This window comes from Narcine bancroftii, chromosome 1, assembly GCF_036971445.1.
Source record: "Narcine bancroftii isolate sNarBan1 chromosome 1, sNarBan1.hap1, whole genome shotgun sequence".
Taxonomy (NCBI): domain Eukaryota; kingdom Metazoa; phylum Chordata; class Chondrichthyes; order Torpediniformes; family Narcinidae; genus Narcine; species Narcine bancroftii.
In genome coordinates, this window is record NC_091469.1 from 291,980,742 (window position 1) to 291,999,444 (window position 18,703).

At 43.5% G+C, this 18,703-nt stretch overlaps 1 protein-coding gene across 3 annotated transcripts in view; it reads right to left on the reverse strand.

Moving 5' to 3' along the window:
* LOC138746224 (deformed epidermal autoregulatory factor 1 homolog) overlaps positions 1-18,703 on the reverse strand; it is a 62,421-nt gene that overhangs the window by 13,038 nt on the left and 30,680 nt on the right. For 2 of the 3 annotated variants that reach the window (XM_069904281.1, XM_069904296.1), the window contains exons 8-10: positions 14,653-14,781; positions 4,500-4,652; positions 3,852-3,998 (exon numbers count right to left, since the gene is read on the reverse strand). In XM_069904281.1, coding sequence (XP_069760382.1) covers positions 3,852-3,998; positions 4,500-4,652; positions 14,653-14,781 — 429 coding nt within the window. The remainder of the gene's footprint in view (positions 1-3,851; positions 3,999-4,499; positions 4,653-14,652; positions 14,782-18,703) is intronic. The other variant, XM_069904289.1, reaches the window with a different exon arrangement.

Sequence of the window (18,703 nt, forward strand, 5' to 3'; positions counted from 1 at the left end):
AAATGGTGACATCCATCTCTGGGAGTAGTCCAGTGTTGGTGCACAGGATAGAGTCCAACCTCTGTGGCAGGGTCCTCATATCAGTGTTGGACTGCAGGGCTCAGCACATCTCAGCTTGATCCAAATCCAGAACCTGGGGCAGCCTCGGTGTTGATGCTGCTGCTCAAGCTGAGGATGACCCAGGGGCTGGTGCCGATAATGTAGTTAGCAAGGTGAGTAAGTTCATGGCACAGGGGGCAGCAAAGAAGACTCTATATGATTACAATAGATGAGGGGAAGTGGGCTGAGAAATGGCAGATGGAAGAGGTGTTGCACTTTGCAAAGTTAAACTGGGCAGGACTTACACAATGAATGGTAGGGCCTTGGGGAGTGTTGGAGAACAGAGTAGGGGTACAGTTCCCTCAAAATGGTGGTAAAGAAGGCATTTTGCATGCTTGCAGTCATTGGTCAAGGCATTGAGTACAGGACCAGGGATGTCATGTTACAACTGAACAAGACATGGTAAGGACACATTTATCATATTGTATGCCATTGGTCACCTATCACATCTATTCCTTCTTTGCATATTACGCAGGGATTGCTTGTTCCAGGATTCCCTTCACTCATCCCTCCCCACATACCTCTCCAAGACCTCTGGCACTTTCCCCTTCAGGAAGTGAAACATCTGCTCCCTCACCATTCGGGGTCCTTCCACGCGAGTCAAAGATTCATGTGTGCCTCCTAGAACCTCATCAACTGCATTCATTGTCCCTAATGTGCCTCCTCTACATTAGAGAGACCAAATGCAGAGTTGGGGACCAGTTCGCAGAGAGCATCCATTCTCTGCCACAGAGGTCATCCTGACCTCCTGGTTACTGATGTTTCAATTCTCCTCTCCAGTTTCACATTGACCTGCGTGCCCTGGGCTGAATCTAGGGCCAACACAAACAAGAGGAACAATGCCTCATGTCCCTCCTGGGCTCTCTGCAGCCCAATAGCATGGACATAGAGTATTCTAATAATGTTCTTATAAAGGCAGGTACCTGGAGATGGGCCTATCATCAGATCAGCCATGACCTTTTTTGAGCAGTGGAGCAGGATCAATGGGCCAAGTGGCCTACTCCTATTTCTTATGTTCCAAATTCAGGTCCCCTCTCTTCCTGTGTACCCCTCCCTCTCATCTACCTTTCTCACTTTTCCTACCCATTCTCATCCCCCCCTCATCTTTGGTTCCATCCTCTTTGATCCCCATCTCCCCACTGGATTCTTCCACTACACACTACATTGCCCCCCCAACCCTTCATTTCCTCAAAGTGGGGCACATCTTCCTCCACCTGATCCCTTTATTTTTCTCTCCCTTCATCTGGCACCTGTCAATTGCCTCTTTCCACCCACTTCACCTCTCCCGGGTTCATGCAGGCCCCTGTCCTGCTCCTCCCACCCTTTCCTCCATGTCCCAGCTGCTCTCTCTGCACACCCAGGCACGACAAAGGACTCTTGCCCAAAATGTAGACTATTCCTTCTTTCCCTGCTTTGACCCACTGTTCCTCCAGGATTTTGTGTTTAACTGCAGGAAGGACATCAATAAGCTGGAAAGGGTGCAGAAAAGATTTGCGAGGATGTTGCCAGGACTGTCAAGACTTGAGTTATAAGGACAGGTTGAAAAGGGGTAACCTTACAAACACTGTGCTTATAAAATCACGAGGGGCATATTAGGCACAGTCTATTCCCCAGGGTAGGGGAGTCTAAATCTAGAGGGCATAGATTTGAGATGAAAGATTTAAAGATGACTTGAGGGGAAACTTCTGCACACAAATATTTGCATCCATAAAAGTGGGATCACAGGTAGATTTTGAAGTAATGAGTAAAGGGTTTGGGATATTGTGTTGAAATTGTATAAAACATTGGTGAGGCCACATTTAGAGCATTCTGCAGAATTTTGGTCACCTACCTACAGGAAAGATATAAATTCGATTGAAAGAGTGCTGAGAAAATTTACAAGACTACTGCCGTGACTTGAGCTGAGGGACAAGGTTGAATAGGTTAGTACTTTAATGGCTGGAGTGCTGGAGAATCAGGGGAGATTTGATAAAGGCATTCAAAATTTTGAGGGTACATTCAAGCAGGTTTGTTCCACAGAGGTTGGGTGAGACAAGAAGAAGAGGACATGGGTTAAGGGTGAAAGGGGAAATGTTCGAGGAACTTCTTCACTCAGAAGGTGGTGAGAGTGAGGAGGTTGTGGATGTGGGTTTGATTTAAACATTTGAGAAATTTGGATAGGTACATGGATGAGAGGGTTATGGTCCAGGTACAGGTCGATTGGACAAGGCAGAAAAATAGTTTGGCACAGATTAGATGGGCTGAAGGGTCTGTTTCTGTATTGCAGTTTTTCTATGAGATGCAGGTTCGAATCTACAATCGGGTTAGCATGGCCAGGTTGGGCCAAAGAGCCTGTTTCCATAACCTGTGTTGTCCTGAGGCCTGATGCTGTTCCCAATTATACTACTTTCTCTTGGAGCCACTAAAAACAATCTCAGGCTGGAGCCTTGCTGGGCTGACCTGCTGCAAGGTAACTACTGATTGTCCCAGCTGAGGCCAGTGTAAAGGCTGCACCCTCATACCCCTCGTTTGTGCCCTTCCTCCACGCCAAGCACAAAGATATGTGTCAAGGCTGGAAAACTGGACAATAGGCAGAAATACTGTGGGAGAAAATTTTTTTACAATTCATGAAGCAACTTGATCAAGTAAAAATTTCTAATTCTCTCAATAAACTTATTGATAAATCTGAAGGATCACCTGATAAATACTTGAAGAAAAGGATGATAAACATAGTGAGGAGTTTTTTAAAATTTATTTGGACATATAGTGTGGTAACAGGCCCTTTCGGCCCACGAGCCCATGCCTCCAAATTACACCAAATTGACCTACAATTCCCGGTACATTTTTGAAGAGTGGGAGGAAATCGGAGTCCCCGGGGAAAACCCTTGCAGACACGGGGAGAACGTAAAACTCCTTACAGACAGCGTGGGATTCCAACCCTGGTCCCAGTCATTGGCGCAGTAACAGAATTGCGCTAACTGTATCGCCCTTTGTCCAACATTACAGAGTCTTTGCTTTGCCACCCATTCCACCACACCAATCCTTCACCCCATGGTCTCCCTCTCTCAGTCTGCCTGCTCTGTTTCACTGTGGGAGATTTTGTTCTTTCATTGCCTCCTCCCATCACAGGAACTGAGTTTTGGACTTTATTCCCTGGAGCGCAGAAGAATGAGGGGAGATTTTTAAAATTACGAGGGGGAAAGACAGTAAATGTAGATAGGCTTTTTCCACTGATGGTAGGTGAGATACAAACCAAAGGAAGAAAGGAAAAAGTTTAGGGGGAATATGAGGGGGAACTTCTTCACACAGAGAGTAGCAGGAGTGTGAAACAAGCTGCCATCTGAAGTGCTGAATATGGGCTCAATTTTAACATTTAAGAAGAATTTGGATGGGTCAATTATGGTAGAGGAATGAAGGGCTACAGACTGGGTGTAGGTCAGTGGGACTAGGCAAAAAAAAATGTTTGGCACAGCCAAAGGGGCCTATTTCTGTACTCTAATGTTAAATGGACACAGCTGCAGTGAAGAGGTCAATGAAGAAACAAACAGCACCCACTGCTGCACTCTGGGAACACCCATCAATGCCCTGATTTCAGACCCTGGTCACTGTTGGTATGACTGTGCTCCCTATTTGAGGAATCCTGACCTATTTCTGTTCCCCACAGTGAAGGTGGCCCAACTGGAGCTACAGCCCACGATGCCAAGTGTCATGGTTGGTCAGTGTGATGGAAATGCAAAACCCATTCACTGGGCCTCTGCCCCTCCCTCACTCACCCTGTGTTCCCTCCTCAAACTCACTGATGCTCTTCGACGTGTGAGTGTCAGGGCTGGCAGCAGCTCCCAATGACGCTGGTGAGGCAGAGCGTGGAGGTGAGCGGGAAGGCCCTGGTGCGCTACCTTCTACCTGAGTCTGAGGTCGTCCTGTACAGAAAAGGCACATGATGAGCAAGTCAAACAACAGCATGTGTGTAAATGTGTGTGTACATCACCAACATTTATGTAAACGTGGGTGTACATCACCAACATGTGTGTAAATGTGTGTCCATCACCAACACATGTGTAAATATGTGTCCATCATCAGCACATGTGTAAACATGTCCATCACTAATGCATGTGTAAATATATGTCCATCACCAGCACGTGTAAACGTGTGTCCATCACCAGTGCATGTGTAAACATGTCCATCACTAACTCTTGTGTAAATAAATGTCCATCACCAGCACATGTGTAAACGTGTGTCCATCACCAGCACGTGTGTATATGTGTGCGTCCAGCATGGGCAAGTTGATATACACAAGAAACATATGAACAATACCCATCATGTTAACGGCAGCAGTGCAGGCAGCCACATGCATACAGCAGTACCTACCACTGAGATTAACCTACTGTCAGCATGAACACACCACCAATCACAGAACTTACCTGAAGTGCCATCGTCTTCACACACATCAGGGACTCCAAGCCCTGCACGGTTGCCCTGCCTGTGACCCTCATGTCCTTGTAGGGGGTAAGGAGTTTTATTTGCTGCATCCCACCACCAGTCCCGACAGGGCTGAGCCTGGTGAATGCCATCCTCTACAGAAAAGAAGAGAGTCACATAATTATGGATTATAAAGCACTGAACAGGCCCTTCAGCCCAACTATCCATTCCTGTCAAGTTGTCTACTCAAGCTGGTCCTATTGCCACATTCAGCCCATATCCCAGCAATTCTTCCCTATCCATGAACTTGTTTAAATGCCTTTTAAATGTACAATTGTACTCACCTCCATCAGTTGGGCAGCACAGTTAGTGCAACACTGTAACAGTGCCAGCAATGAGGACTGGGGTTCAAATCCTGCACTGTCTGTAAGGAGTTTATATGTTCTCCCCACATCTGTATGGGTTTTACCTGGGGGCTCTGGTTTCTTCCCACCTTTCAAAATGTATTGGGAATTGTAGGTCAATTGGATGTAATTGGGCAACACGGGTTTGTGGGCCGGAAGGGCCTGTTACCGAGCTGTAAGTCTAAATTTAAAATCTTTCCCGTTCACCTTAAATCTATGTTTTACATTCTGGACTGCCATTCCCTGGGGAAAAGACTATGATCATTCACCTTGTCATGATTTATAAACCTCTACAATATTCCTCCTCAGCATTTCACACTCCAGGAAGAAAAGTCTCAGTCTATCAGTCTCTCCTTATAACTCAAGCCCCCCCTCCCCCCAGATACCAGTAACATCCTTCTGCATATTTTTTTGCACCCATTCCAATGTAATTACAACCATCTTATCGCTGGGTACCAGAATTGTTACCGTACTCTGAGTCAGGTCTCACCAAAGTCTTGTTCAGTTGTAACATGATGTCCCTGCTCCTGTACTCAATGCTCTGTATGCAAGCATAGCAAACAGCTTCTTCACTTCCCTGACTCATCTTGTCATCACTTTCTAGGAACTATGTATCTGCAATCCCTCTCCACCCCCCCCCAAATAAACTCCCTGCAACACCCCTCCTCCGAAGCCCTACCGTTCACTATGGAAGTCCTCTCCCAGATTAAACTCACACTTGTCCAAATTAATTTCCAATGGTTTGCAAAGCCTGAGAAAAGTGAATGCTCTGTGACTTTGTAATCATGAAAGTTTGAAGCGTGTACACAGGATCACCCACCCACTCACCCCCACCCCACACTGGTCCAAGTCAGGCTTCCTGCTGACACAGATTGGGTTCTGATGGTCTCTGGTTCCTGCAGCTCTCTGCTTTTCACTCAGCTTAAGGACTGAACCAGTGTCACTGCGGCCTCATGATAAAATGGCAAGGAAAGAATTCTACATCAGAACTACAGATTATTGGAGGGTTCAGAATATCAGCTCACAACAGACTCAGTCCAGCCTGACAGACAACATGTGCAACATTAATGGTACCCAAGTTCCTTTATACTGTTTTAATTACACTGGACAACAAAGATTTTGCCTCCTGAACAACACTTTTGGGTCTATTTATGGATTTTGGGCTAATCATGAAAATCATCTTAAAATTTTCCTATCACATACTGTTTTTTAGATATAACCTGTTTTTGTGATTTCCTGTCATATATTCTTTTTTCTTTGGCTTGGCTTCGCGGATGAAGATTAATGGAGGGGTAATGTCCACGTCAGCTGCAGGCTCGTTTGTGGCTGACAAGTCCGATGCGGGACAGGCAGACACGGTTGCAGCGGCTGCAGGGGAAAATTGGTTGGTTGGGGTTGGGTGTTGGGTTTTTCCTCCTTTGCCTTTTGTCAGTGAGGTGGGCTCTGCGGTCTTCTTCAAAGGAGGTTGCTGCCTGCTGAACTGTGAGGCGCCAAGATGCACGGTTTGAGGCGATATCAGCCCACTGGCGGTGGTCAATGTGGCAGGCACCAAGAGATTTCTTTAGGCAGTCCTTGACCCTCTTCTTTGGTGCACCTCTATCTCAGTGGCCAGTGGAGAGCTCGCCATATAACACGATCTTGGAAAGGCGATGGTCCTCCATTCTGGAGACGTGACATACCCAGTAATTGGGCAACACGGGTTTGTGGGCCGAGGATTCGATGCTGTCGGCCTCTGCCATCTCGAGTACTTCGATGTTGGGGATGAAGTCGCTCCAATGAATGTTGAGGATGGAGCGGCGACAACGCTGGTGGAAGCGTTCTAGGAGCCGTAGGTGATGCCGGTAGAGGACCCATGATTCGGAGCCGAACAGGAGTGTGGGTATGACAACGGCTCAGTATACGCTAATCTTTGTGAGGTTTTTCAGTTGGTTGTTTTTCCAGACTCTTTTGTGTAGTCTTCCAAAGGCGCTATTTGCCTTGGCAAGTCTGTTGTGTATCTCGTTGTCGATCCTTGCATCCGATGAAATGGTGCAGCCGAGATAGGTAAACTGGTTGACCGTTTTGAGTTTGGAGATGTGGGGGGGCTGGTAGTCATGGTGGGGAGCTGGCTGATGGAGGACCTCAGTTTTCTTCAGGCTGACTTCCAGGCCAAACATTTTGGCAGTTTCCGCAAAACAGGACGTCAAGCGCTGAAGAGCTGGCTCTGAATGGGCAACTAAAGCGGCATCATCTGCAAAGAGTAGTTCACGGACAAGTTGCTCTTGTGTCTTGGTGTGAGCTTGCAGGCGCCTCAGATTGAAGAGACTGCCATCCGTGTGGTACCGGATGTAAACAGCGTCTTCATTGTCATATATATTAAGTCTCTTTCAAACATACAAAACCATAAAGTGCAACATGTCATTGAAAATTCATTTTCTGCATTTACACTTGACTTCTTCCCTGCTGCAGTCAGTGACGGACACGGTGAAAGGTTTCACCAGGACATTGCAACCATGGAAAAGTGGTATCAAGGCAACTGGAATCCATCAATGCTGGCTGGCTATTATTGGACTCGACAGATGCTAAGTAGAAACGAAAATTAGTGGCAAAACATTTTTAGGTCAGCTGAACTAACACAATGTGTCTGCATCATTATACGATTGAATGTGCTAAATTCAATAAAAGTTAATTTAATGTTTATCCAACTTCCTACACGATGCAACAAATCTGAAGTTATGAAGTTGTCTATCTTAATCCCCAATTTACTTTCAGGAAGAAAACCTTTAAAAAAAAATTGTTGTCCAGTGTTATTGATGAATTATATCAAGGATCACGTTGGGTTTGGTTGCTACCTTTTGTAACAAGTTCTTCAAACAGTGTCATTTCTGAATAAGAGATTGTTCTCACACTGATGGTGAGGCTTTGAGCAGTGGGGTGCTCTGGTCTCTGAGGTCTTACACAAATACTCTGCAACATGTCCTTCAGATAGAATAAAAGAATCAATAGATTACAATGGGCTGGACAGTCTGGATCAGGCCCACGCTCTGTGATCACACCCCAAACACTCTGGGTGCTCCATGACACACTATTTTCAGCCAAGCTGCTGTGGACAGTTTGGGGTTAGTGCACTCCACACGTGGTGTGGGTTCAGAAACAACCTGGATGCAGGCAACAGAAAGGACCTCATTCACTTCACTGACGAAAGGTATTATTCCATTGCAAATGACTCAAGGTGGTTCACTGGGATGATTCTAGGTGTGGAGGACAGTTGGGATATTATTCTTTGAGTTTAGAGAAATGACGGGTGATCTGAGCAAAATATACCGGATTCTTAGGAGTCGAGGCAGGGTAAATTCTGAAGATATTTTTGCTCATGAGAAAAAATGGTTTGGGGAATAAAGAAATAGCAGAGGAACTAAAGAGCTACTTTGTGAGGGTCAGTGGAAGATTAAAGATAATTCTGGAAATACAAAAAAAACCCAAGGGTCAAGTAAGAATGAGGGACTGTCGGAAATAAGAATAATTTAAAAAAAAGATAGTGCAAGAGAAGTTGATGTACATAAATCTCAAGGACCAGATGATCTGCATGCCAGTATTGGCAAAGACAGTGGATGCTCAGATTAACATCCTCCTTAGATTGAAAGGGGGCCCCTACTGAAAAAAAAAGGAAATCGAGAACTGCCAATGTTTGTATAATGTTAATGCAAGGGAAAATGCTGGAATTGAAAGCGAGGGTTGCAACAGCAAAACGTTTTGGCACAAAGTAATAGGAATAGCAGAGCCAGCATGGAGGAAAATCAGGTTTGAGTAAACTATTGGAACTTATTGAGGATTAAAATAAGTAGAAGAAATAACATGGAACTAATAGATGTGATGATTTCAGGTGCTGCAGATGTTCTTGTTTCCCTCTATTTAGGTTTTCCAGTAGTTTACACTAAGGTCCCACACAGGAGACTGGTCAATAGGGTTAGACCACATGAGGGTCAGGGTAGCACAGTGACAGAGATTGAGAACTGGTCATCAGATAGGAAGAATGACTGGGAAATGTGGAGCCTTTGCAGATGTGGTCAGTGGGGATCAGTATGGACGGAATGTTGGGTCCTAATTATTGATTACCTGTATCAATTGAGCAACTCAGGTAACTCTGCTGTAGTTCCCTACTCCTGGTCTGCTGATTATTTCCTCCAGCTCCCAATTTCACAGTGTTTACATGTTCCTTTGTTTGTTTTTCTTTTTCTTCCTTCTGTCATCAACTCCTCAATCAGGTGGCTTCATCAACAGTTTATCACTGGAGCAATCCTGGCCTTACCCTTTCAGAGAAACCTACCAACAGCTTTTGGCAAATTATGCATGGTTTCTTTAAATGCTAGCCTTTGGCTGTTTAATTATCATTATCTCATTTCAGTCCTCACTAACAGGAAATGTTGAAATTGCCAACTTTAGCACTAAAGCCAAAATTTCCCCATGTGATCATTAGCCAACTGCATTTAATTTCCCAATATCTCCCTCACATCACTCGAGTTCCCTGAGTTCAAATTCAAGAGCATAGCTTCAGATTGAACTGCGATTGTCAATTATATTGGTCATCTTGCCTAAAGTTCCCTTTACAACAAGAATGAACTCTTTCAGGAATCTTTCTGGAGCTCTACCCCACGTAAACAAAGAGGAACAGGAACAAGCCCTTCACCCTGCCACACCCATAACCAGATGCTTGCCCATTAACAAATAAAATCAGAGTGAAGTGACTGGCACCAGCTTTTTATCTGCTCCATTCTCCACAGATGATGATGTTTTCCAAACCCAGGTCCATAAGCAGCAACTTGCGCTCATGACTCTGGCCAGCTTCAGCGAGAAATTAAGCTGATGGCAGGAGCAATTAACATAGCAGAACAGTGGCAGCAAGCATCTTGGATCATTTCAATCTTTACCTCCTGGGATAGATTCTGCAGAATTTCTGGAAAGGTGCTATGTATTACTAAAACAGTGAAGCTGTTTGACTACTGACACCTCCTCACTCCATTTCAAACCAGCAAGAGTAGTCAAGGTCAAAGATCAGTTTTCAGTGAAATGTTGGTGTAACTCCCAATGTTTGTCCCCATAAACCATGTAAACATCAGCAAAGGTAATCACCGGTTTCCTGGAACCAGGAACACATCCCATTCATTGTAATGGATATGGGGAAAGCATAGTTTGCTGTCTGAGAATATTTAGATGATTGTGTGTTAATAATGTTTGGATCTGTGGCGGTCCCGGCCTCACTGGAGATGTGATTTAGTTGCCATCAATGCTTCTCCTTTTTCTGGGAGCAGGCTTACATTGACCTGACACAAAGCAACTGCACTTTCAAAGGCTGTTGCAACACAGATCACAAGGCTTAGTCCAGACCATGCGTGGTTTATAACCATATAACCATTTACGGAGAGGAAACAGGCCATGTTGGCCTTTCGAGTCCGCACCGGTTCACTGATTTTGTGCGTCCTCTTCAGGCATTAGTCCCGGTAGATCTTCATTCAATAACGATGGGCGAATTCAATGCAGGTGGAATCAGATAATAGCAAAACTATGAGCAAACAGATTGGCCGTCTGTGTACCAAAAATAGTAAAACTTGACGAAACTGGATTTATTAAGAAAACAATGGACAATATCTCTAAGTTCATTATTGTAATTAATCAGACTCTTACTTCTCCCTCGCTGCTCTTTGGCCCTCATCGGCAACCATTCAGCTGCTTCTCCATAGGTACAGTTTCTATTTAGCATCCAGCTGGGTAGCACTTGCTAATAAATTTAAAATTTAAATTAGATTTTTCATCTTAATCTTGATTTATGCATCTCTAATTTGGGGACTTTCCTTTGAAGTAAATTATACATTACTATTACAAATCAGTAATTCCAATTCACTTTGATTAGGTAATGTCAAACTCAGACCCATTTTACGAGACAAAAAAACTTGATAATAACAAAATAAAGTATTATTAGATACATTAAATTTATTCTTCATTCATTCAAATGTTATAAATTTCCCATTCTCAAAATAATCCTCAATTTTCTTAATACACATCTGCGTCCAAGTCTTCAAAAATTGATTATCCATTGAAAACAGAATAAGTATTTTGATAGAAGGGCATTTTTCGAGATACCTATTTCATTATCAATATTATTCCATAATTCAATCAAATGTTTCAAAATAGGTGTTCCTCTATTTCCTACTAACAATTTAGAATTCCATTTATAGATAAAATCCTGTAAATTTATCTCTCCTCTCTTACTAAATTCTACATTAACCCAAGCAGAAATTTTATCCAAAATAAACAATGCATTAATAAATCTCAATTGAGCAGCTTTATAATAATTCTTAAAATCGGGAAGTTGTAAGCCAAATAGGCAAATAAATAGAGAAATAAATGAGAAAGAATGGATGGAATTATGTAAGAGTAAAATGACAAAAATTATAAATGTAAGATACAAGTTAGTTCAATATAACTTTTTGCATCAGTTATATTTGACTGCATAAAAAAATTAAATAGATTAAATCCTGCTATATTGGATTTATGTTTTAGGTGTGAACTTTTTTGCATTCTACTTGGCAATGTCCTAAAATCAGACATTTTTGGTTGGAAGTCGGTAACTTTTTTGGAACATAGAAACATAGAAGATAGGAGCAGGAGTAGATCATTTGGCCCTTCGAGCCTGCTCCGCCATTCAATGAGATCATGGCTGATCTTAAAGTTCAATACCCCGTCCCCGCCTTCTCTCCGTAACCCCTAATTCCCTTGTACTGAAGAAATATATCTAATTCCCTCTTAAATATATTCAATGAACCTGCCTCTACTGCTCTCTATGGCAATGAATTCCACAGATTCACCAACCTCTGGGTAAAGAAATTCCTCCTCATCTCAGTTCTAAATGGTTTGCCTATTATTCTCAAACCATGGCCCCGGGTTCTGGACTCCCCCACCATTGGAAACATCCCTTCCGCATCCATTCTGTCCAGTCCTGCCAGAATTGTATATGTCTCTATGAGATCCCCTCTCAATCTTCTAAACTCCAACGAGTACAATCCCAAATTGTGCAATCTTTCCTCATAAGTTATTCCTGCCATTCCAGGTATCAGCCTGGTGAATCGCCTCTGCACTCCCTCCATTGCAAGAACATCCTTCCTCAGATAAGGCGACCCAAACTGCACACAATACTCCAGGTGGGGTCTCACCAAGGCTCTGTACAGCTGCAGTAAGGTATCCTTATTCCTATACTCAAACCCTCTTGATATGAAGGCCAACATACCATTTGCCTTTTTAACCACCTCACCTTCAGTGACTGGTGCACAAGAACCCCGAGGTCTCTCTGCACTTCCCCATCTCCCAATCTATTGCCATTCAAATAGTAATCTGCCCTCCGGTTTGTATTACCAAAGTGGATAACCTCACATTTATCCACATTGTAGTGCATTTGCCATGTATCTGCCCAGTCCCCCATTTTATCCAAATCACACTGGAGCTTCCTGACCCCCTCTTCAGTGCACACAACCCCTCCTAACTTAGTGTCGTCTGCAAATTTGGAGATATTACATCCAATCCCCTCATTAGATCATTAATGTAAATTGTGAACAGCTGGGGTCCCAGTACAGATCCCTGTGGCACCCCACTGGTCACCACCTGCCACTCAGAAAATGAGCCGTTTAACCCAACTCTGTCTTCTATCTGCCAGCCAGTTCTCAATCCATATCAATACCTTGCCCCCAATCTCATGAGCCTTGATTTTGCATGCCAGTTGTTTATGTGGGACCTTATCGAAGGCCTTTTGGAAATCCAGGTACACCACATCCATTGGCTCTCCCCCATCTATTTTACCTGTCACCATCTCAAAGAATTCCAATGGATTTGTCAAGCACGATTTACCTTTTGTAAATCCATGTTGACTCTGTCCGATCCCTTCTCTGCTAGTCATATGCTCCGATATTACATCCTTAATAATGGATTCCATCATTTTGCCCACTACTAATGTAAGGCTCACCGGCCTATAATTCCCCGCTTTTTCTCTACCCCCCTTTTTAAATAGTGGGGTAACATTAGCTACCCTCCAATCCATGGGTACTGATCCTGAATCTATCGAGTTCTGGAAAATAATTCTTAAAGCATCTGCTATCTGAATGTCCACTTCTTTAAGTACCCTAGGATGTAGATTATCAGACCCTTGGGATTTATCGGCCTTCAATCCCTTCAATTTCCCCAAGACCATGTCTTTAGAGATACTAATTTCTTTCAGCTCCTCCCTTGCATTAGTCTCTATGTTTCCCAACATCCTTGGGAGGTTATTTATATCCTCTCTTGTGAAAACAGAAGTAAAGTAAGAATTTAATTGGTCTGCCATTTCCTTATTTCCTGATTCTGACTGCAAGGGACCTACTCTGGATTTCACCAATCTTTTCCTCTTGACATATCTATAAAAGCTTTTGCAGTCGGTTTTTATATTTGCCGCAAGCTTACTTTCATAATTTATTTTTGCCCTCTTGATTAATCCCTTTGTCCTCCTTTGCTGCATCTTGAACTGTTCCCAGTCTTCGGATTTGTTACTTTTTTTGGAACAGATTACAATGGTCAAGTTTCCATGGGCCCGATGTTATTTTTATTGAGTAATATTAGGGTTATAAGAGCTAAATTAAAATTAACTATGCATCATATTGAATTTGTACAAATTGCTTTGGCAATTTCTAGGAAATGCATAACAATATCATGGAAGTCAAATATTGATTTAGGTATGGAAAGATGGCACGCAGAACTTCATAGTTGTATACCATTAGAGAAGATTAGTATAGTTTATGAAATAAATATCATTTGTTTTGGAAAACGTGGGTTTGAATATTTGATAAACTCTCTGATAACTTCACTTCTTGGTAACCTCCAATATTAACATTTATGTTATAAGTGCTTTATTCCCTTGGCATTCTCCGGTCTTTCTTACTTTCTTCTATCTTTTTTCTTATCTTTCTTTTTTAAGGGTTTGGTGGGAGGGGGGAGCAGGGGCTTTTCTTTTATATATACCTTATGTATAATTTTTAGAATAATTTTTGAACTTAATGTAATGTTTGATATTGTGATTTAAAATTTATAAATAAAATATTCAAAAAAATTACATTAAATTTTTTAAAATTTAGACATAGAGCATGGTAAGAGGCTATTTCAGCCCCCGAGTCAGGGTTGCCCAATTTACACCCCATTAACCTACAACCCCGAATACATTTCAAAAGGTGGGAGGAAACCGGAGACCCCAGAGAAAACCCACTCAGACACGAGGAGAATGTACAAACTCCTTATAGACAGCACAGGATTCAAATCCAGGTCTGGTCCCAATTGCTGGTGCTACAGCAGCATAGCGCTAACTGATACACTAACCGTGCCGCCCTAATCTGTTCGACCAGCAGGGAATCCTTTGAAACCAACATCTCATGAACCAGTAGTCACTGGTGCAGATGAAAATAGTGAGCCACTATCCACATTAGTGAGCGAGACCATCAACATTGAGGAATGGGTGAGGGAGGCATGGGAATAGAGTATACAGACTGGGATTAGCACGTGGCATTAGCTGGTAAATAGTCTCTCAATGCATACAAAATCTGCAGCACTGGCTAAGGTCTCAAACCCTCTTCCCTAGTTCAGTAAGCAGCATGTTCCATAACCTATGTAACCTGGAGACTACAGAACATAGGAACAGGTTCAGGCTTACTGCACCGTGGGCAGCTGAGTACTAGGATTAGGCCCCGTTAGCATGATTTACCTGTGGTATTGGTGAAGACATCTCCCTGTGATGCACCATCTGAAATAATGGCTGTGGCATCTGGTGTAGACGTTCGCTCGAAGGCCAGTGTCCCAGAGGGGGTGATCTGCCCACCTGGAGTCATTGTAACTGGAAATAAAATTGTTGAGAATTTCAAAGACCAGTATGATTTATTCTTCAATCCCAGTTTCAAAGAGATCCAGTTTCTTGCAAGGCTTATCATTTGATAGACTGGTATAAACTCTGTCCAAAACTTCCTCCTTCATTTCCTCATTTTTATCTGACAAAGATTCATTTCCCCAATAGGTCTCCTGTGTCCCCGAATTAATCAATGCAAGATAATGGCTCAGGTGGTATCTAAAGCTTGACCAGGCTACAGGTGCATCTGCAGCATAAACAGCTTAGATCTGTGGACATGGTCAGTCTCAGCTGGGTCAGGAAAGGGAATTGGATGCAACTGGGGTTAGCAAACAAGACAAGAAAGGGAGAGATCCTTAGCTGCTGACAACAACATATAGTACTTTCACCATAAGAAGCACCCCGAGATACTATATCAGGTGGTCAGGAAGTTTGCAGACGACACAAAAACTGGTGGAGTTTTGAATATGAGCGAGATTGTCAAAGGATGCACCAGGATATAGAGCAGTAGGAGATATTGGTAGAGGGATGGAAGATGGAGTTTAATCCAGGCAAGTGTAAGGTGTTGCAGCTTGGGAGGTCAAATGCAAGGGGCATTCAAAAGCAGCAAATGGCAGGATGTTTAGTAGCACTGATGTACAGATGGATATTGGGGTACAAGGTCCAGATTCCCTGAGCGTGACCATACAGGTGAATAGGATGGTATAGAAAGTGTTTGGCATGCTTGCATTCATTAGTTGGAGTGTTGGATGCAAGGATTGGGAAGTCATGTTGCAGCTGCATAAACTTTAATTAGGCCACATTTGGAGTATTGTTCTGGTTTTCCCATTACAGGAAGGATGTGGAGGTTTACCAGGATGTTGCCTGGATTGGAGAGCACTAGCTATATGGGGCGGTTGGACGAACTTGGGTTGTTTGCTCTGGAGCATCTGAGGCTGAGGGGAGATCTGATAGTTTATAAAATGATTAGAGTCATTGATAGGGAAAACAGAGTCAAATACTAGAGGAAATAGGTTTAAGGTGAGAGGGGGAAAGTTTAAAGGAGATGTGTGTGTTTTAAACAGAGTGGTGGATCCCTGTAACACACTGTCAGGGAAGCACTTAAATACATGAACAGGCAGGGGTGGAGGGACATGGACTATGTGCAGGCTGATGGGATTAGTTAGACTAGCATCATGGTGGACTATAGAGCCTGTTCCTGTGTAGTACAGTTCTCTGCCTTATTGGAGATTTTAGGGTAAATGAACAAATGTTTAGCCAAAACATTAGGTTTTAAGGAATACCTTTAAAATGGTGGGAGTTAGATAGGGAGAGGATTAGCAAGGGACTTCCAAACCTTATTATCTCAATAGGTGAAGACAAAGCGCCCAGTGGTGGAGCAGTGGAAAATAAAGGTTTGGATGTTGAAATCTGAAACAAAAACAGAAATACTGGAAGAACTCAGCAGTCAAAGAGCATCTGTGGAGAGAGAACGCAGTTAACACTGGGTCACTGACCTTTCTCAGAACTGAGCAGTGGAGGGGGGTGGGAAGTGGAGGTTTTACGGTTTTCAGAGCAGAATGTGGGCAACAGTGAGGTGTAAGACAGAAGATGGTGATTGGTTGATGCAGGTCAGGTGACAGGTAGTATTAGTACTGAAGAAACCAGATGTGAAAGGGATATCACCATAGGAATGAGAAACGATGGAGTTGAAGAATTGCAAAGAGGATGACTGTGGTGGGATCACATTGCAGCTGACAAAGGAATGCATGTTGAACGTGAAGGTCAGTGAATGTGAACCCAATCTTTGTTCTGTCCTGGCAAAGTGGGCGAGACCACATAAAATAGATGAAAAGTGGATGACAGCAGAGGGGCAACTGAGCAGAAAGCCTCATCACTGGAACAATGTGTCAGAGAGGATGGAAGTTGGGAAAGGGAATGGTGTCCTCACAGGAGGCAGGGTATAAGGATGTGTAGTTACAGTAGCTGTGGGAAGTGGAGATTATCAGCTTTTGATTTTACTTATTATTCTTAGTTTTTTTCTCTGGCTGTGACATTGGAGACACCAACACAAATTAGATGATCTGCAGGACAATACTGAGCTCTTGTTGCATGCACATTTCCCATCCCACTCTCTGTTGTTTCCACCACTGCCACAGAGGAACAGGTTTGGGCAATTGTAAACTTGTGGAATGAGAAATGAAAATTCCAGCTTCAGATGAACCACTGTCATTGTTTCCTGTCATTATTTATGTCCTGTTCACACTCCATTTCATGAAGCTGCCTTGCTAACAGTCAATTCTCATGTTTCCTATCCAGTTCTGTCTTAAACTACCTCCATACAAATTTTGGTTTCACACCATTGCTCTCCCCAGCTCTGCTGTGTTGGACCTTGAGGTACAAATACCTAGTTCCCTGAAAACTGAGTGATGAGCAAGGTCTTTGGCATGCTTGCCTTCATAAGCCAAGGCACTGGGTGGAAGGGGGCTCTCTTTTGCTTCTCTTTCTCTGACTGTAAGAGGCACATCAGGCAATTTCTGCCAATGACAAATCTGTCTGCCTTACAGCAGGAAAAAGGCAATTTTGTGTAATACGACACATTTTTATTACCTGACAATTATCTGAATCTTAAATTGAGTTGTATACTACATGGAGTATTGTGTGCATTTCTGGGTTGGAATGTCATGCTACAGCTGTATACTACAATGGAGTGTTGTGTGCAGTTCTGGTCACCTCACTACAGATAAAATGAGCGAGAGAGAGTAAAGTATGTTGCCTGGACTGGAGAAAAGGTTGAGTCTGTTTTCTCTGGTGACAGGACAGAGCTTTAAAAAATGATGAATGGCAGATGGGGTAGGTAGCCATGGTAGGGCTGTATAAAGCTAGAAGCCACAGGATCAAGATGAGGAGGAGTATATTTAGAACAGATCTGAGGGGTCAATGTTTCACACAGAGTACCTGGTATGTAGGATGAGCTGCCAGAGGAGGTGGTAGAAGCAGTAACAGGAACAACAGTGAAGAGGCATCTGGACAGGTACCTGGATGAGGGGGGCATGGAGGAATATGGAATGAATTAAGGTGTGGGGATGGTAGAGGTCAGCATGGTAGGCTGAAGGGCCTGTATCCTTGATGTACAACTCTATAATTGTAATGTAAACCCTCCATACTTCTCCCAGTCCTGAGGAAGGGTGACTGACTGAAACATCAACTGATTTATCTCTTCACACACTTGCTGACTTCTGCTAGCAATTGTTTTTGTTATAGAGCATAAAAAAAGGAAATCCCAGAGCTAAATCTGGAGCAGCAAAGTTTGCAGAAGGATGTTTTGCTCTTGGAGGTATGAAATACAGGGAAATCAATACCAGGAATTAAAATCAAAGATGAGAAATTTAAAATCAAGCCATTGAGTGAGTGGGAATTAACCAGATTCAGTGATCATGGCCATAGATGGAAGGTACAGCCCTTGGGGAAGGGTAGACTGCCTCTCCAGGACAGAATCTAAACAGGAAGGGAGTGGCATTGGTAGCATCTGCACGCAAACTGCAGTTGGAATAGGGTGCAGGTGGGAGTGGAGATAAACATCACTGCACTTTCTGGTTTATTCAGAGAAATAGAATCTGCACAGAACATTTCATTGGAAGGGGGGGATAAAGTTCACCCCTGTCGAGAGGGGTACCCTCACTGGAGGGGTTTAAGAACCTCCCTGCTGAGGGTGGGGTACCCTTGCTGGAGGGATGGGGGGTTAAGGATCACTCTGCCAAGGGGGGGTACCTTTGCTGGAGGGGATGGGAGAGGGTTAAGGACCACCCTGTTGAGGGGGTACCCTCGCTGGAGGGGGTGGAAGGGGGTAAAGGATCATCCTGTCGGGGGTGGTTACCCTTGTTAGAGGGGATGGGAAGTGGTTAAGGACCACCCTGCCAAGGGGGGGGATACC